Raw genomic sequence first — 16076 nt, 5'->3', positions numbered from 1 at the left:
GTTATCCATAAGGAAAATGAGGCACAACTGGACCCACGGGGCAGGCCAGAGATAGACAGAGAAACACACCTGTGCAGAGGAAGAGACAGAGATATGGAGATAAAGAGACAGACAGAAAGACTAGAAGAGAATGTAAGGAGAGACGGACAGGAGAGATGGACAGGCACAGGGAAAGATGGGAGAGAAAGGACAGGCAGACGCACAAGAAAACTGGGAGACATCCTGTCCAGGTTGTTTTTTTGTTTTGTTTTGTTTTTTTTCTGTCATTGTTGTTGTTTGGTCTGGGTTTTTTGGTTTTGTTTTGCTTTTTGTCAATTTGGCACAAGTCTCCAGAAGAGGAACTTCTATTGAAAATACACTTTCATCACATGGCCTGTGGGATATTTCCTTGATTGATGTGGGAGGGCCCAGCCCACTGTGGGCCTGGGCTGTATAAGAAAGCAGACTGAGCAAGGAAGGTATGGACAGCCAACCAGGAAGCAGTGTCCCCCATGGTCTCTGCTTTCCGGGTTCCTGCCCTGACTTCCCCTCACGGTGAACGGTTTGCTGTTAAGATGAAAATCAACTTTCTCCTCACATTGTTTTTGGTCATGGTGCTTTATCACAGTGATAGAAACCATGACCAAGACACAGGGAGAGACAGACAGACAGACAGAGACAGAGTCACAGCTAACTTCTCTTAGCTACCAGCTCTAGGTACCAGGCACACGCCCTTTCATGCTCCTGCTGGTGAGGTGTCCCGGGGTACCATGGGAAGAAAACTGGCTCAGGGAGGGCAGCTGCAGGCTTGGGGCATTTGACCTGGGGTCTGGGGACTCTGGCTCACCGGAAACGCTGTGTCTGATGATGCAGAGGACCTGCATAGCGCCGGGCAGAGGACTGGTACAGGTGGGTGAGCAGGGCCTGCCCTGTCTTCTGACTCGGGTTGTTTGCGAATTTGACTGTGATTGGCTCAGCCGCACCTAGAGGTTTCTGCCCATTCAGTCCCTTGATGGCCTCCTCAGCCTCGATCCTCTTGTCAAAGCGGATGAATCCCACACCCCGAGAGACACCTGCCAGGGGAGTGAGGGCATCAGTCTCAGGTACTCTATACCTCTTCATGTGACTCTCCCCTCCCTGGGACACCCTGGCCCAGAGCACCCTCTCCTCTTGGCATTCTGACCTGTGGCCTGGTCCAGCAGGATTCTGGAAGTGATGATGCGACCATACTGGGAGAAGAGTTGTTCCATCTCCTTCTGGCTCATAGTCTTGGGGAGGCCACTGACGTACAGGTTAGCATCCCGAATAGAGGCAGAACTGGGGCGTGCATAGGACACCTGGGCCAGGGGTCAGAGGAGAGTGAGGGTGCATGGGAAATGACAAGGCTCAGGAATGACCCCCCACACACACACACTCCCAATAGTTCATTTAACAAGTCACTCAAGGCTGGGGCTGACTGGGTGGAGTGCTTGTCTACCATGCAAGAAGCTTGGCGTCCATCCCAGCACCACATAAACAAGGTAATATACATCCTGCCATCCCAGGGCCTGGCAGATGGAGGCGGAAGGATCAGAGCTAAGTCATCCTCTACTACATATGAAGTTCAAGCCTGGCCTGGGCCACATGTGACCCTGTCTCCAAGAACAAAGCTGAAGGCTGGGGAGATGGCTCCGTTGGTAAAGGGCTTGGTGCCCAAGACTGAGTCCCTGAGCTGGATTCCCACACCCACATAAGAAAACAAAGTGAACCCAGAAGTAACCAGGCAGCCATGGCGATGGCTCCATGGTGAATGGCCTGCTGTGGAAGATGAGAACCTGAGTAGGTACCAACCAACGGTGGAGGAGAAAACCGGCTCCCAGCATCCTCTGACCTCCACATCCACACAGCAGCATGTGTGTGCACACTCCCCACAATAACAATAATAACTTTTTTATCTAAAACGATAAGTTCGATGTTCTGGTGCACACCTGTCATCCCGACTCTAGGAGGGGCCAGGCAACCCCTAGCTTCACCAGCTGCAGCAGGAGCTTATGGGTCCTGCCCGGTTCTGGGTCTCAGAAAAGAAAAAGTTTGGGAGAGCCAGGAGTGATATCACACGCTTTTAGTCCCAGCACTCGGAGGCAGAGGCAGGTGGACCCTTGTGAGTTTGAGGCCAGCCTGGTCTACAGAGTGAGTTCCAGGACGTCCAGGGTTGTGTGGTTGAGACCTTATCTCAGACACAACACTTAAAGCAAACCAGCAAAGGCGGTGGGGGTGGGGTGGGGCGCAGCAGGGGCTTGGCTGGAAACAGTCATTCCTCAAAGGACCTGCCCCTGCTTCTCAGACCCATGTGCAGTGTGAACTGAGCCCAGAGCTGTAAATATAAGTTGTGCCTTTTAGGGGTGGGATGGGGAGGGGTGAGGTGGGTGGGCATTATCACCCCTGAAAACTGTAACAGAATTATAATCTTTGCAAACTCAAACCAAAAGGATCCAACTCACATTTGTCTTAAAAATAATAATAAAAATAATAATCATAAAATTAAAAAATAATAATTAAAACACAGGGCCCACAGGAGGGCTCAGCAGGCAAAGGTGCTCACTGCCAACCCTGTCCACTGAGTTCAATACTCGGGTCACACAGGGTAGAAGGAGAGGACTCGCTTCTGCAAGCTGTCCTCTGCCTTCCATATCCTCATGCCTAAAGAGCCCCCACCCTCTGACCTGTGTATCATACACACATGTATATAAAATAAAAATTTAAATGTAATTAAAATACAAGAAAAATAGGGTAGGTGATAATTGACTATTTCAGACAAAAAATCAAAATGGAAAAACTGCCAATCCCTGATGTGTGCCTCCAGTTCTACACTTCCTCCCCTTCGAAGGCCACTGCTACTGACGCTACAGTTCCCATGCTGAAGCTCTGTTCTACACAGCAGCCAAAGGGCGCCCCGCACACTAACCAGGCTCTTCCCGGCAGACTTTTCTGTGGCTCCTTCATTCCTCTGCCTTAAGTGTGGTGGCCCAGGCCTCAGTCCCAGCATTGAGAAGCAGATCGGGTATCTCTTGGGGCCAAGACAGCCAGGGCTTCATTGAGACCCTGTCCAAAATTTTTAACATTCTGGTTTTTTTTTTTTTAAGCTATGTTGTTTTCTATGTAGCTCTGATTGTCCTGGAACTCACTCTGTAGAGCAGGCTGGCCGTGCTGGGATTAAAGGTGCACGCCATCACATTCAGCTTAAAAACTGCACTTTTATTTTTTTTTAAAAAAGTTTATTTTGCATTATTATTGTTGTTTTTTTCGAGATAGGATTTCTGTGAATCCCTGGCTGTTGGAACTCCTTCTATAGACCAGGCTGGCCTCGAATTTGCAGAGATCCACTTGTCTCTGCCTCCTGAGTTCTGGGATTAAAGGTGTGCACCACCACTGTCCAGTGTTTGTTTTTTTTTATGTGTATGAGTGTTTTGCCTACAGGTAAGAGTGTGCATCGTGTATACACAGTACCGACAAGGGCCAGAGAGCGAGTCCTGGCTTCCCTGCAACTGAAGGTACAGACAGTTGTGAGCTGCCTGCTACGTGGGGCCTGGGAATTGAATCTCAGTTATTGGCAGAGCAGTCAGTGCTCCTAACTGCTGAGCCATCTCTTCAGCCCCCCAAAATGAAAACAGCTCTAAATCACATCTGAGTGTGCACGTGTGTGTGCATGTGCAATGCCTAGCTGCAGCGGTCAGAGAAGAAGGTTAGGAAGAGAGGAGGTCAGGTTAGGAAGGTGGGGGGGTTGAGGACTGACGTCAGGGACTTGCTCTACCACTAAACTACAGCTCCAACCTCTAAGCTCCGTGTCCACAGGCCTCACACTGGACCAGGTCACCTCTCCACTTTCACCTCCTCTTACTTCCCCCTCCTTCCTTCCTTTCTTTTACCCGGGCACATCCGGCCTCAGGACTTTTGCACTTGCTGTTTTTGATGCTGGAAAGACCCTTTTGTGCTGGCCTTGGTGGTTCGTGGCTGTAAACCAACACTGGAGGATTCGATGGAATGTCTATCTGGAGCACAAGACCAGCTGAGCCACAGGATGAGACTGAGGCCTCAACCCCACCCCACAGAAACACTCTTCCCTCTTTTTCTGCCAGTTCAAAATTTGAAATGTCCTTCTTACCTTCCTCGATTCTCAGCTTTTTGTTTTTTAACACTAATTTGTTTTGTATGTGCGTGTGTGAGTGTAGCGGTCACAGGACCTCTGGGGTGTGTCAGCTCTATCCTTGTACCACGTGACTCTCAGTAATCAGGTCTGGCAGCAAGCTCCTCCCATCCACTGCACCCTCTCGCTAGCCTGCTAGGACCCTAGCTCAGGTGCTTTGCTCAGGCTTGGGGTTTGTACCCGTTCTGGTAAGGTCATTCCATTTGTGTCACTAGAGGACATATCTCACCAACTCTGCAGCTGCTCGCAAGTTGACCGACTCAGCCATTCAGAGCACGGGACACTGGGGAGCATTGTGGAGTGGGGAAGAAAAGTCTGCTCACAGAGTATTCTGGAACCCCACTCATTGTGTCCTTATCAATGCCCTGGAGACTGGGTACTGAGGCCCCGCCCACAAGTGTCAATGGGGTGACCAGTCTGTGGTGGTAGGTTTGTGAGCACCCCTCCCCTTCCCTCCTGCCGAGGTCTGCTTTCTGCTGCTTCTATTCAAACCTCTAAACTGAGGGAGATAGGGACCATTGTCATGGCTGGCATTTGTTCGGGGAGATGCATTGTGAAGCTGTATTGCTTCATTACAAATACCTAATTAGGGGCTGTTGAAATGGGTCAGCGGGTAAAGGTGCTTGCCACCAAGCCTGAGGACCTGAATTTGATCTCTCAGTCTCAAAGGGTGGAAGGGAGAACTGGCTCCCAAAGTTGTCCTCTGGCCTACACACACACCAAACTAAGTAAATGTAATGAAATTCTGAAAAAGAAGTAACTAATTAGGACCTGGGCTGTCACAAGGAACAAGCGGAAGCCACCTTCACCTTTTCCCCTTTGAGCCGGGTGTGGCGGCACACTCCTGTCACCCCAGCACTCCAGAGGCAGAAGCAGGCACATCCCCGTGTTTTCCAGACCTGTTTGGTCTACACGGCATACTTCAGGCCACCCAGGGTTATATAGCGAGAGCCTTTCTCAAAAAAAAATCCTGAAGGACACTCCCAGGGGCCTTAAGGCCACTGAATGAAAATTCTAGTACCAAGGGTGGGCTACCTCCCTGTGAGTTGTTGGCCAGCGAGGCCCTACAAACTGTGAAGTCTTTGCTCCTGCTGTCGGTTGTATGCCAGGACTAAACACACAAATAAGAACTGCAGTTGAGTGTTTGAGGTTCCTAACTCCAGCACCGGCTGGGAGGGCTTTGATCATTATCTGTAGCTGCTGTGGTCAATGTTTCTGAGACAGGGTCGGGCTGAGACAGCCTCGGGCTGGGGGAGTCTGGAGGACTCTGTGTACACCAGGCTGACCTGCTCACAGAGATACAGAGCTCACGAACTAGAGGCATGTGCCTCTGTGCCCAGTTTGGAATGGTGAGTTTTGGTCTTGCTATGGAGTCCTAGACAGCAACCCTCCTGCCTCAGCCTTGAGTGACGAAATTATCGACATGAGCCACCACACCCAGCTAGGGGTGGCATCTCCCTGTCTTTCTTAAGTCTGTGTACGGAGTTAGCTACTCGCAATGCTACAGTGTGTGAGAGAAGGACAGCCATAGTGTTGGTCCTCACTTTCCCCACTTTGGTCTCTTGTGTGCCACTGCGGATACCAGGGCACCTGGCCTGTCAGCCTCCAGAGTCCCTTGTCTGCGGTCCTCTTTGCAGGTACCCACAGCCAAGCCTGTCTTTACCTGCGCCTTGGGGATTTAAAGTTAGGTCCTCAGGCCTCTGCAGGAAGTACTTTACACACTGGTGTACTGGTTTCCTCTAAGACTAAACATTGCATCCTTCTGGAAGATAAATAACTCAAACGAGCTTCAGGAAGTCCCTGAAACTGACCAGAATCAGCAGGCCCCTCCCTACTAGAGTAAGCTATAAAAGTTGAGAGTTCCTCTGAGATTTGCAGAACAGAGCTGCAGGAAGATGCTGAGGTTTAGACCAGCTGAGGCGCCTGCAAAGGATGTTCTCCAACCTGTGCAGCTGCCTGCAGGCTGTGCAGTGTGCTCCAGGTTCCCATCCATGCAGGGGTGGGCCTTGGCGATGCAGCCATCTTTGAGTCATTTCTGCTGCTGTAAGTAACTCATTGATTCACCAAGTTGGACATTGGTGATCTCTGTAGTTTGGTCTGCCATGGGTTCCCTATGTGGGTGAGTAGACATGTGTGTTGTGTCCCTCCTGGATAGGGACACAGTAGAAGCAGGGGTGATTTGGGGCAGAGTGAGCGCAGTCTTGGCTATGGGTAGCAAGACATGCACACAGCAGACTGAGCAACCTAAGGGGGAGCCTCCAGGGAGGAAATTCCAATAGTGCGGTCTTCTTCTGTGTGCTGTGTGCGGCGGCGAGAGCAGTTGCATGGTTCTTGCTCTGGGTAGAGACAGGGAAACAAGGTGTGGGGGAGGAAGCCCAGGACGGCAGTCTTCATCTATGAGGTATGGGGTGGTAATGCCTGCGTGCTAGGCAGAGGGCATCACAGGAGTATATGGAGTTCTCTGAAGACAGCTAAAAGTTCAGAGGAAAGTTTGTCGTCTTTAAGGTGAGTGCAGATCTAAGAATGCCCAGCAGAGGCTGCCTGCCTGGCCACTGCTGTGTGTAGTCCGTGACCTGAGACTGAGATGGCGGCCTAGCGGGAGCTTGTCTGTGTAAAGACAATCATAACAAGAAAGGGAAGAAACGGCAGCAGCCTCCTCGTCAGCCTCGGATTTGGCAAGAAAATTAGATAAAGGAGGGGCCGAGAGAGAGGTGGAAAAGAGATAGAAGATACCCCACACGTCCAAACTTTAGTCGAAAATAGGGGAATCTGTGATCTGATGTACAGAGGGGCCTTCCAGTGATCCAGTATGAGAAGCTGGTATGACTTGGAATACTCAGTACTCCAACTCCTGAAGTCAAGGAGGACTTGAAAGCCAGCAATGAAAGAGCCTATCACAGCCTGGGTTTGTGAGGTTGTGGGACAGGAGAGGGGATGGGAGCAGTCAGACTGCTGTGGAGGCAGAAAACTGAGTCATGTAATGCCTTACCCCTCCATCAGGCAGAGGCTGCACACCCTGAGACGGCGTGAGAGAAAGCAGTCCCAGACGGACTGACGTATCAGAGCCATTGGGATAATCTCCATCTGGGGTTCCCATAAATGTCCGGGAATGGAGGGCAATTGAGGAGGGAGAGGCACTCGTGAGGGAACCAGGAGCAAGAGAAGCTGTGTTGGAACCCCAGTCCACTGGGCCAGCTGGAACTGTGTTCACAGAGGAGTTAGGGAAAGGTTGATCCAGCGGGGACCTGGAGGCTGGTGTGGAGCTTTAGTGGCTCTGCTGAGCTCTCTGGTGGGCAAAGGCTGTGTGGGGTAGGAAAGGCTTTGGTACAGCTCAGTGACTTAGACCAGCATGGAAAGGAAGTTCATAAGTAAAAGAACAACCTAGAGGGGGCCGGAAAACATAAGGCAGAGGCAGAGGCCTTCTGGCTACTCAGAAACAGATGTAGCAGGATTTGTGGCAAGCTGGAGCTCCTAAGCGAAAGACTGACAGAGACAGATTGTGTGCTGAGGAGCTTCTGCAAGGCTGTGAGCCTGAGAACCGTGATGGAACAAGACAGGTGAGGACGGTCAAGCCTGCCCCAGAGCTGGGTGATTATCCCCTCCCCCCCACTAATAGCCAGGAATGATGAATGGGGAGGCCACAGCCACTGTGCCAACCCAGGGAGCCTGCAGGTGCAGCAGGAGAAACCTGGACCACATTCACCTGTGGCCCTGAGTAGGTCTGAGCAGATTAAGACAGGCCACTGACTTGGTTAGGGTGGAGAGATGTAGGGTGACTCTGTGGAAGAGCTCTGGGATATGGAAAGGTAATGGCTCAGAGAGAGTGACCGAGGGTTACAAAGAGCTAATTAAGTTAGTGTCTCCTATCCATGATTTGTACCCAGCCTTGATCTGTGAAGGAAGCAGCTGATACAAATAGATGGAACCTTTTTCTTTTCTTTTCTTTTTTTTTTTTTGTCTGTTTGTTTTGTTTTTGCCTGTCCTGGAACTAGCTCTGTAGACCAGACTGGGCCTCAAACTCACAGAGATCTGCCTGTCTCTGCCTCCTGATGCTGACATTAAAGGTGTGCGCCACCACCGCCCGGCTTGGATGGAACCTTTCTGTGCTGTTTTTGACCTTGCTTATGTTTGACTTTGGTGTTTTCCTAGTTGTGAACTCCTGAGATCACCTGGCACTTGCTGAGAACAGGTGACAGCAGACTTTCAGAGTGCTTCACCACGGTTGTCTTTGTAACCCCACAGTTTGTTGTGCGATGGGGGTTTGGGATGTTGCCTTGTCCTGTGTAGTCTCTGAAAAAAGCTTTGTTAACAGGTGACATAATGCTAACCTCTGAGGGTTTGCAGATTTGGAAAGACACTGAAGAGACAGACAACCAGGTGCCATGACCCTGCCTGCTACTTACCTCACAACACTATGGGACTTGGTTCACTGAAAAAAAAATCCCAAAGGACACTCCCAGAGGCCTTAAGGTCACTGAATGAAAATTTTAGAACCAAGGGTGGGCTACCTCCCTGTGAGTTGTATGCCAGGACTAAACATAACACCCTATTGCTGAAGACACCGCAGTTCGTGCTCCGACTGTAGGCCATGGGGAAGCTAAGCTGGGACTGGATTGCAAGCTCCCATCTGCTGCCTGCTCACACAGTGCCAGAAGGGGCCACATGCAGGCTGCTGGTGGGGTACTGTCCCCAACATTCCTGCGTGGCTGTGGACCCTGTGTGCTGAAATACTGATGCGCGAGGCAGGATGGGCCTGATTGTGCAGTAGTTGCTCAGTCAATATGGGCAAGAACAATAGCCATTCAATTGGACTTAAGGCCAGCTCCACAAGAGACGTACAAGTACGTCTGGTACTGTAAACCAGACATCTGTGTCTGGGGAGGTAACTTGTATGGTTCTTCTAGACGGATGTGATGTGCCCGTCAGATGGCCTTCTAAATGTGTGGTGACACCATAGATCACTGTTGTCACCCTCCACTCATGACTGTGAAGATCCTGAGAACAAGTGACTTACTGCGGCGTGGTGGCCTGTTTCTTAGCCACAGGTGGACACCTACGGTCACCCCCACCGAGGCTCAGAGGTCTTTGCGGAAGAGGGGCAGACAGAACGGAAGAGCAAGGGGTCAGGTCCTGTTACAGTTTTCTCAGAGATTGAAACATCCCATCCTGCCACTGGTTAAAAAGGAAGGTAAACAACCCAAACCAGCCTCAGGAAGTCCCTGAAACTGACCAGATTCAGCAGGCCCCTCCCTGCTAGAGTGAGCCATAAAGCTGAGCATTCCTCTGAGATTTGCAGAACAGAGCTGCAGGAAGACGCTGAGACCTGGCCTGGGAGAAGCAGAAACCAGCTGAGCTGCCTGGAAGAGGGTTAGGCCACCTGAGCACCTGGAAGGATGCTCTCCAACCTGTGCAGCTGCCTGCAGGCTGTGCAGTTTCCTCTGGGTTTCCAGCATTGTGAACTGTCACTCATACTCGGGTGGGCTTTGGTGTTCTTCTTGTACCCCCCCCACACCAGGATGGAACCTGGGCATCCAAGTAGCTGAAACCATGTTGGCCCAAATCTGCCAGGGCAACAACATTCAGGCCTGACCAACATAGTCGTGACAAAACCAGCAAGAGGCTGTCTCATAAAGTCACAGCCCTACTGACAATATTGGGCCCTCCAGAACTAGAATAAGAAAACCATCAGATGCTGACCGCATGCCAACCCCACAGCATAGCCCACAAACCTGGCCCAGGCCAACACACACACACACAACCACACCAAGCCATACGATATCTTGTTGCAACAGACACATCCCCTTGTGCACCCTGGAAGCCACAACAGGAACTGTGGTGTCACGAAGCACGCGTCACACGAACACCAGGTTCCACACACTCACAGTCGTCTTGTCTGATGTTTTCTGAGATGGTCTTGTGTAGCCAGGCTTGCTGTGAAACCAAGGATGATCTTGAACTTCTGATCTTCTCGCTGCTTTGTCTAGAATGCTGGGATCACAGGCTTGTGTCACCGGGCCCAGTGTGTGTGGTGCTGGAGAGCCAACCCCGGGCCACCATGCATGCTGGATAGGCAATACTTGCAGAAACTGAGCCCCAGTCCCCAAATCTTGTGCATGAGTACGAGTGTGTGCGTAGGCCAGGGGTCAACCTGCCTCACATTCCAGTACTGGGGTTACAGGCAAAGGCCACCAAATCTGCCTTTTTCATTTTTTTGGCAGGGTCTCATTATATAGCTATGGTTGACCTGGAACTTGCTATATGGTCCAGGCTGGCCCCAGCTCACAAAGATCTGCCTGCTTCTACCTCTTGAGTCCTGGGATTAAAGTTATATGCCGCTATGCCTGACTTTACATACCTGGCTTGTTTATTGGGGTTCTGGGAATCAAAGTCAGGTTTTCAAAGCAATACGAACAGCTGAGCTGTCTCTCCAGGCTCCGCCCCTAATCATTCATTTGTCCGTGCTTCAGATGAAAGGCAGGCTGGGTAAGCACTCTGTCGCTGAGCTACACTCCCAGCCCCACAGCCGTCTCACAACAGTCACCCACAGTCACTGTATCCCACAAGTGCGGAGTCACAATCTGCTGCTTTGCACACACCTGCAGATTTACTTACAGTCACTGGGGTCTACTCTCACGCCCCTGGGGCTTCTGGATCAAGCTTACAGTACACAGACTCATCCAGTGGTACCATTATTCCCTTCCCCCCACTCTGGGGAAAGGAAAAGATTCCTATACTTCTGTTCCCATGATAAATTGGGGGCCAGATGGGCACCCTCAGCCTGGCCTCCCCAGGGGTCCTAGAGCAGATTTGAAGGGTGGAGCCCAAACACCCCCAGGCCAACTCAGAGAGGGGGTTTCCATGGTGATTCTTCCCAAGGGAACTTGGGCTCGCATGGTCCCAGCTGCAGCTGCTGAGAAGGGAGGCCATGGGGGAGGGGCAATGCACAAAGGTGGGGGAGGGGCGCTGCATCCTACCCCCTCCCCAGTCCCTAATTAGATTCCAGATGGCAGATGGGCCCCACCCCCTTTTCCAGGACAAAGACAAGGAGGGGTCTGCCTGTGGGGTCCTGGTCACTCTGTCCTACCTCCTGGGCCTGGCAGATTCCCTAAGTCTTCTTACTGTTAGTAATGTCTCCAGTCAAGGGGGTGGCTCAGCTGGTAAAGGCAGTTGGTGCCAAGGCTGACCATCTGATTTTGATCCCTGGGACCCACAAGGTGAAAGGAGAAAACCAATTCCCACATTTGCTCTAGTGTTCACACATACAGGGGCACATGCGTGCCTGTTCACACAAAGAATAGTGAAATAAAAGTAATCCCTCACACTGATAGGTGAGGGACCAGGCTCAGAGAAGTAAAGCCGGGTGACCAATAAGGAAGAGAGAGAACCAAAGTTTCAGAAGGAATGACGGCAGGGGGCGGAGACAACAGTGAGGGGCAGGTGTCACATGGGGTGGGGACACTCACCTTGATGGTCTTTGTCTGCAATTTGAGGCCATTGAGGGTGTTGATGGCTTTGTCTGCATCATTGGGGTCAGAGTAGTTCACAAACCCATAGCCCAGGCTCTGCCCTGTGGGAGGACAGAAGAGTGACTTCTCTAGTCTGCCCAGTGTCCCCAGCACACCTTGCCAGACTCCAGCTTCCCACTTGGATTTATCTTCCCTATGTGTTCCCTAGAGAACCACTTGGCTCCATCCATCCTGAGTTACCCCATCTAGGTCACACTAGTTTTTCCAAGGGTATTTCCTCCCTGCCTGCCACCGGAGGCCACACACAGAAAGAGTCCCACACCTGTGATCTTATCCCGAACCAACTTGCAGGATTCGATGTCCCCAATGCTGCCGAAGAGACTCTTGAACTCGTCCTGTGTCATGTTCTGGGGTAGGTAGTTGACGATGAGGTTGGTCTTGCTGTCATCAGTGGCTCCATTTGTCCCAAGGAGTGGCCCGTTGGGCAGGGCCGGGCCAGCCGGCCCCCCCCCAACCTGAGACTCCATGGCCCCCAGTATCTGCTGGAGAAAACAGGTCACACCCGCTCAGTCCCCATCACTGAAAAGAGGGATTTGGGGGATGAATTAGGCATAGGCATGTCTAATATGGTATGAACTTAGTCAAAGGAGGGGATGACAGTTTTCATTGGGTTTTGTTTGTTCATTGGTTTGTTCTTTTTTTGGGGCGGGGTTTCTCTGTGCCTGTCCTGAAATTCACTCTGTAGACCAAGCTAGTCTCAAACTCAGAGTCCCCTTGCCTCTGCCTCCCGAGTGCTGGGATTAGCTGTTTGGTGGTCTCTTTGATTTGTGGCCTAGGCTGACCTTAAATTCACTGTGCAGCTCAGTCTGGGTACACGATATTTGTTGAGACACTGGCTTACTACATAGACCATGCTGGTCTTGAACCCACAGAGACTCACCTGCCTCTGCTAGGATGACAGGTGTATTCATTCGTCTTCTTCTGTGAGTTATTTATGGGAAAGGAGAGGCAGCACAGCAGGTAAATGTGTCGTCAGGCCTAAAGACTGAGCTCTGTCTCCAGAGTCCAATAAAGGTGGATAATAAATAAATTTCATAAAGTTGTCCTATGACCTCCACAAGTAGACCACGACATGTGTACACTACACATGTACACAAACCAAAAAGTTTAAATGTAATACATTTTAAAATTAATTTTTAAAAAAAGCGCTGGGCGGTGGTGGAGCACACCTTTAATCCCAGCACTGGAAAGGCAGAGGTAGGCAGATCTCTGAGTTCCAGGCCAGTCTGGTCTATAAGAGCTAGTTGTAGGACAACCATGGCTACACAGAGAAATTCTATCTTAAAAACCCAAAATAAATAAAATAAACGCTTTATGTGGCTAATTATAAATGCTTTATAAGTATCTTACCTGTGTATAATACCAACACTGAAGAGGCCTGAACTAAACACTCAGACCTGGGCCTTCTTCTTTTTCTCTCTCTCTTTTGGCAGGGTTTCATGAAACCCAGACTGGTCTCAACTTTTGAACTTCTGATTTTCCTGCCTCTACCTCCAAGGTGATGAGATTACAAGAGTATGCCATCACACTCCAGACCCTGTCTTAAAACCGAATCCAAATATGGTATGAGGGAAGCAGATGTGCCTAAGACGGGTGAGTCTACTCCCTAACCCGTCAGCTATGGTCTGGATAGGCTGCAGTGTGCTCACAGAGGTGTGGATGTGCTGGGCCTAGGGGGCTAAGCTGGGAAGTGGCAGACCCTTTAAGAAGGTGGGCCTAGTGGGAAGTAATTAGGTCGCTGCCAGGGACCGATGTCCTCCAGGGACCCTGGCCAGTTCCCTCAAGAGTGGGTTGTTTGGGACTGGAAAGTGACACGCAGTTGAGCGTTTGATTTCTTCAGTCATTGGGGTCTCAGGTGGCTCACGACTACCTGTGACTCCAGCTTCAGGGGACAGGGTGTCTCACTGGGCCACCCCCGGCCCCTTTCAGACTTTGTGTGGAAAGACCATCCCATGTGCCTGGCCTCTGAACACAGCAGTTTCTTCTTCCTTTGCTTTCCTGTCCTTCAGAAGGGAGCCAGCACATGCCACCAGGGATGGCATGGTGGCACCTCCACTTCTCTGCCTTACTGTGATCCAACCAAGGGGCTGGAGGATGAACTGATGGGGCCACCTACTCTGAGACCTTCAACCTCCGAAGCAAAGCTAAGAAAATCTCTTTTGTAGCCTGACATGGTAGCACATGCCTGTAATCCTAGCATCAGGGAGGCTGAGGCAGGAGGATTGCCGCAGTTTATGGTGAGCAGGGCTGCACAGTGAGGCCGTAACGGAAACAAAACCGCCCTCAGAGTGCTTTCTTTACTCCTAAAGTTCAAGCCTTTGCATTTTATTTGTTAATTGCGTGTGCAGCACGCAAGTGCCAGGGCACACATCTGGAGGTCAGAGGACAACTTGGGAGCCAGGGGTCAAGCTCAGGTGGGTCAGGGTTGGCATCCTTTGCCCGCAGAACCAGCTCACTCATCCTTCTTTTCTTTCTTTGGTGTTTGCCTGCACGTACATCTGTGTGAAACTGGGGTTACTGTGAGCTGCCATGTGGGTGCTGGGAATTGAACCCAGGTCCTCTGCAAGAGCAGCCAGTGCTCTTGACCACTCAGTCATCTCTCTCCAGCCCCACTCTTCTTTTCTTTTTTTCAATTTATTTATCATGTATACAGTGTTTTGTCTGTACGTATGCCTGCAGGCCAGAAGAGGGCACCAGATCTCATTACAGATGGTTGTGAGCCACCATGTGGTTGCTGGGAATTGAACTCACGACCGCTGGAAGAGCAGCCAGTGCTCTTAATCTCTGAGCCATCTCTCCAGCCACCTCACTCTTTTCTTTATAAACATTCAGCTTCAAGTATTTTGTCACAGCAAGAGAAACTGAGGAGCGACTTCATCTAAACAAGCGAGCAGCTGAAATCAACTTGGGACTTTTCAGAGCAAAGGAGCAAAGAAGGAAAAGTAGTTGCAGCCTTCGTGGTGGTGTAGACTTTTAATCCCAAAATTTAGGAGGCTAGCCTGGTCTACATATCAACTTCTAGATTAACCAGAACTACACAGAGATCCTGTTTTAAAGACAGAGGGAAGAAAAAGAAATAAAAAAATCGAACCAAAACAAAAACTGGAAATGTAACAATATTAGTAACCTTAAGGCCACAGCCAAGTCCTCTCTAATAGGATTTGTTTTTCTTCTCTGACCAGAAGTAACCCCCTCTGAAGTGTGTTAATATTCTTTCTTTCCTGCATAATTTCCCTATTAGTTATTTATCCCATAATTTCTCTGTGAGCTATTTGTTTTGAATTTCTTTCTTCCTTTTCTTCTTGTAATGACCCCACATTGGGCACCAAATGAAGCATAATTAATAAAAACTCAGAGAGAGAAATTGGGGTTCAACATGAAGGTCAGAAAAGCAAAATAGCCAGCCACTGGCTCTTGCTTCGACCTCAATCTGAAAATGACGATCCTGCCTCCAGGAAACCTCAGAATGAGACTATGTCTGAGAGCTGTCTCCTCCCATCTTACAGTCCTCTCTAGTTCTGGCATTAAAGGTGTGCACCACTACTGCCTGGTTTCTGTGGCAAGCTGGTGCGGCTCCTGGGATTAAAGGTGTGTGTCACTGCTGCCTGGTCTGTAAGGCTGGCCAGTGTGGCTGTTTTACTTTTCTGATCCTCAGACAAGTTTTGTTTATTAAAATAAAATGAAATGCCACTACTTCTTCTTTTTTTCTTTTGTAAAACATAAAACATCTACAAAGAATGACTTTTATTTCTTAATTTTTAGACTGTATCTGTCACTTTTTGTGGAGACTGGGAGCCCATCGCAAGGGTCCTGATTTCCTGGTGTTAAAGAAATGCTTAAAACAAAAAAAAAGCTAATTAGGGTGTGGTGGCGCACCTTTAATTCCAGCACTGGGAGGCAGAGGCAGGTGGATCTCTGTGAGTTCAGTGTCATTCTGAATAACAGGCTACCTGTGAACCCCAAAGTAAAAAACAGAGAAAGGGGGGACAGGACAGTTCGTGTGTGTGTGTGTGTGTGTGTGTGTGTGTGTGTAATTCCAACACCTAGGAGACTGAGGCAAGAGTACCCATAAACTCAAGACCAATTTGAGCTACACAGACCCCGTATCAAAAAGTCAAAAACAAGCCGAGCAGTGGTGGCGCACACCTTTAATCCCAGCACTCGGGAGGCAGAGGCAGGTGGATCTCTGTGAGTTCGAGGCCAGCCTGGTCTACAGAGCTAGTTTCAGGACAGACTCTAAAACTACAGCAAAACCCTGTCTCAAAAAACAAACAAAAAAACAGGGAGTTAGAGAGACGGCTCAGTGGCTAAGAGCAGATTCTACTCTGAAAGACCCAGGTTCAATTCCCAGCACCACAGGGCAGCTCACAGCCATTTGCAACTCGATT

General features: G+C 50.1%; 1 protein-coding gene across 3 annotated transcripts in view; it reads right to left on the bottom strand.

The window, feature by feature from the left end:
* Positions 1 to 16076, bottom strand: part of Elavl3 (ELAV like RNA binding protein 3) — a 33996-nt gene that overhangs the window by 6383 nt on the left and 11537 nt on the right. For 2 of the 3 annotated variants that reach the window (XM_075966554.1, XM_075966553.1), the window contains exons 2-5: positions 11951 to 12170; positions 11626 to 11729; positions 1163 to 1316; positions 827 to 1052 (exon numbers count right to left, since the gene is read on the bottom strand). In XM_075966554.1, coding sequence (XP_075822669.1) covers positions 827 to 1052; positions 1163 to 1316; positions 11626 to 11729; positions 11951 to 12170 — 704 coding nt within the window. The remainder of the gene's footprint in view (positions 1 to 826; positions 1053 to 1162; positions 1317 to 11625; positions 11730 to 11950; positions 12171 to 16076) is intronic. The other variant, XM_075966552.1, reaches the window with a different exon arrangement.

Source organism: Microtus pennsylvanicus, chromosome 3 (assembly GCF_037038515.1).
Source record: "Microtus pennsylvanicus isolate mMicPen1 chromosome 3, mMicPen1.hap1, whole genome shotgun sequence".
NCBI lineage: Eukaryota > Metazoa > Chordata > Mammalia > Rodentia > Cricetidae > Microtus > Microtus pennsylvanicus.
This window is presented reverse-complemented; position numbering and strand designations above follow the sequence as displayed.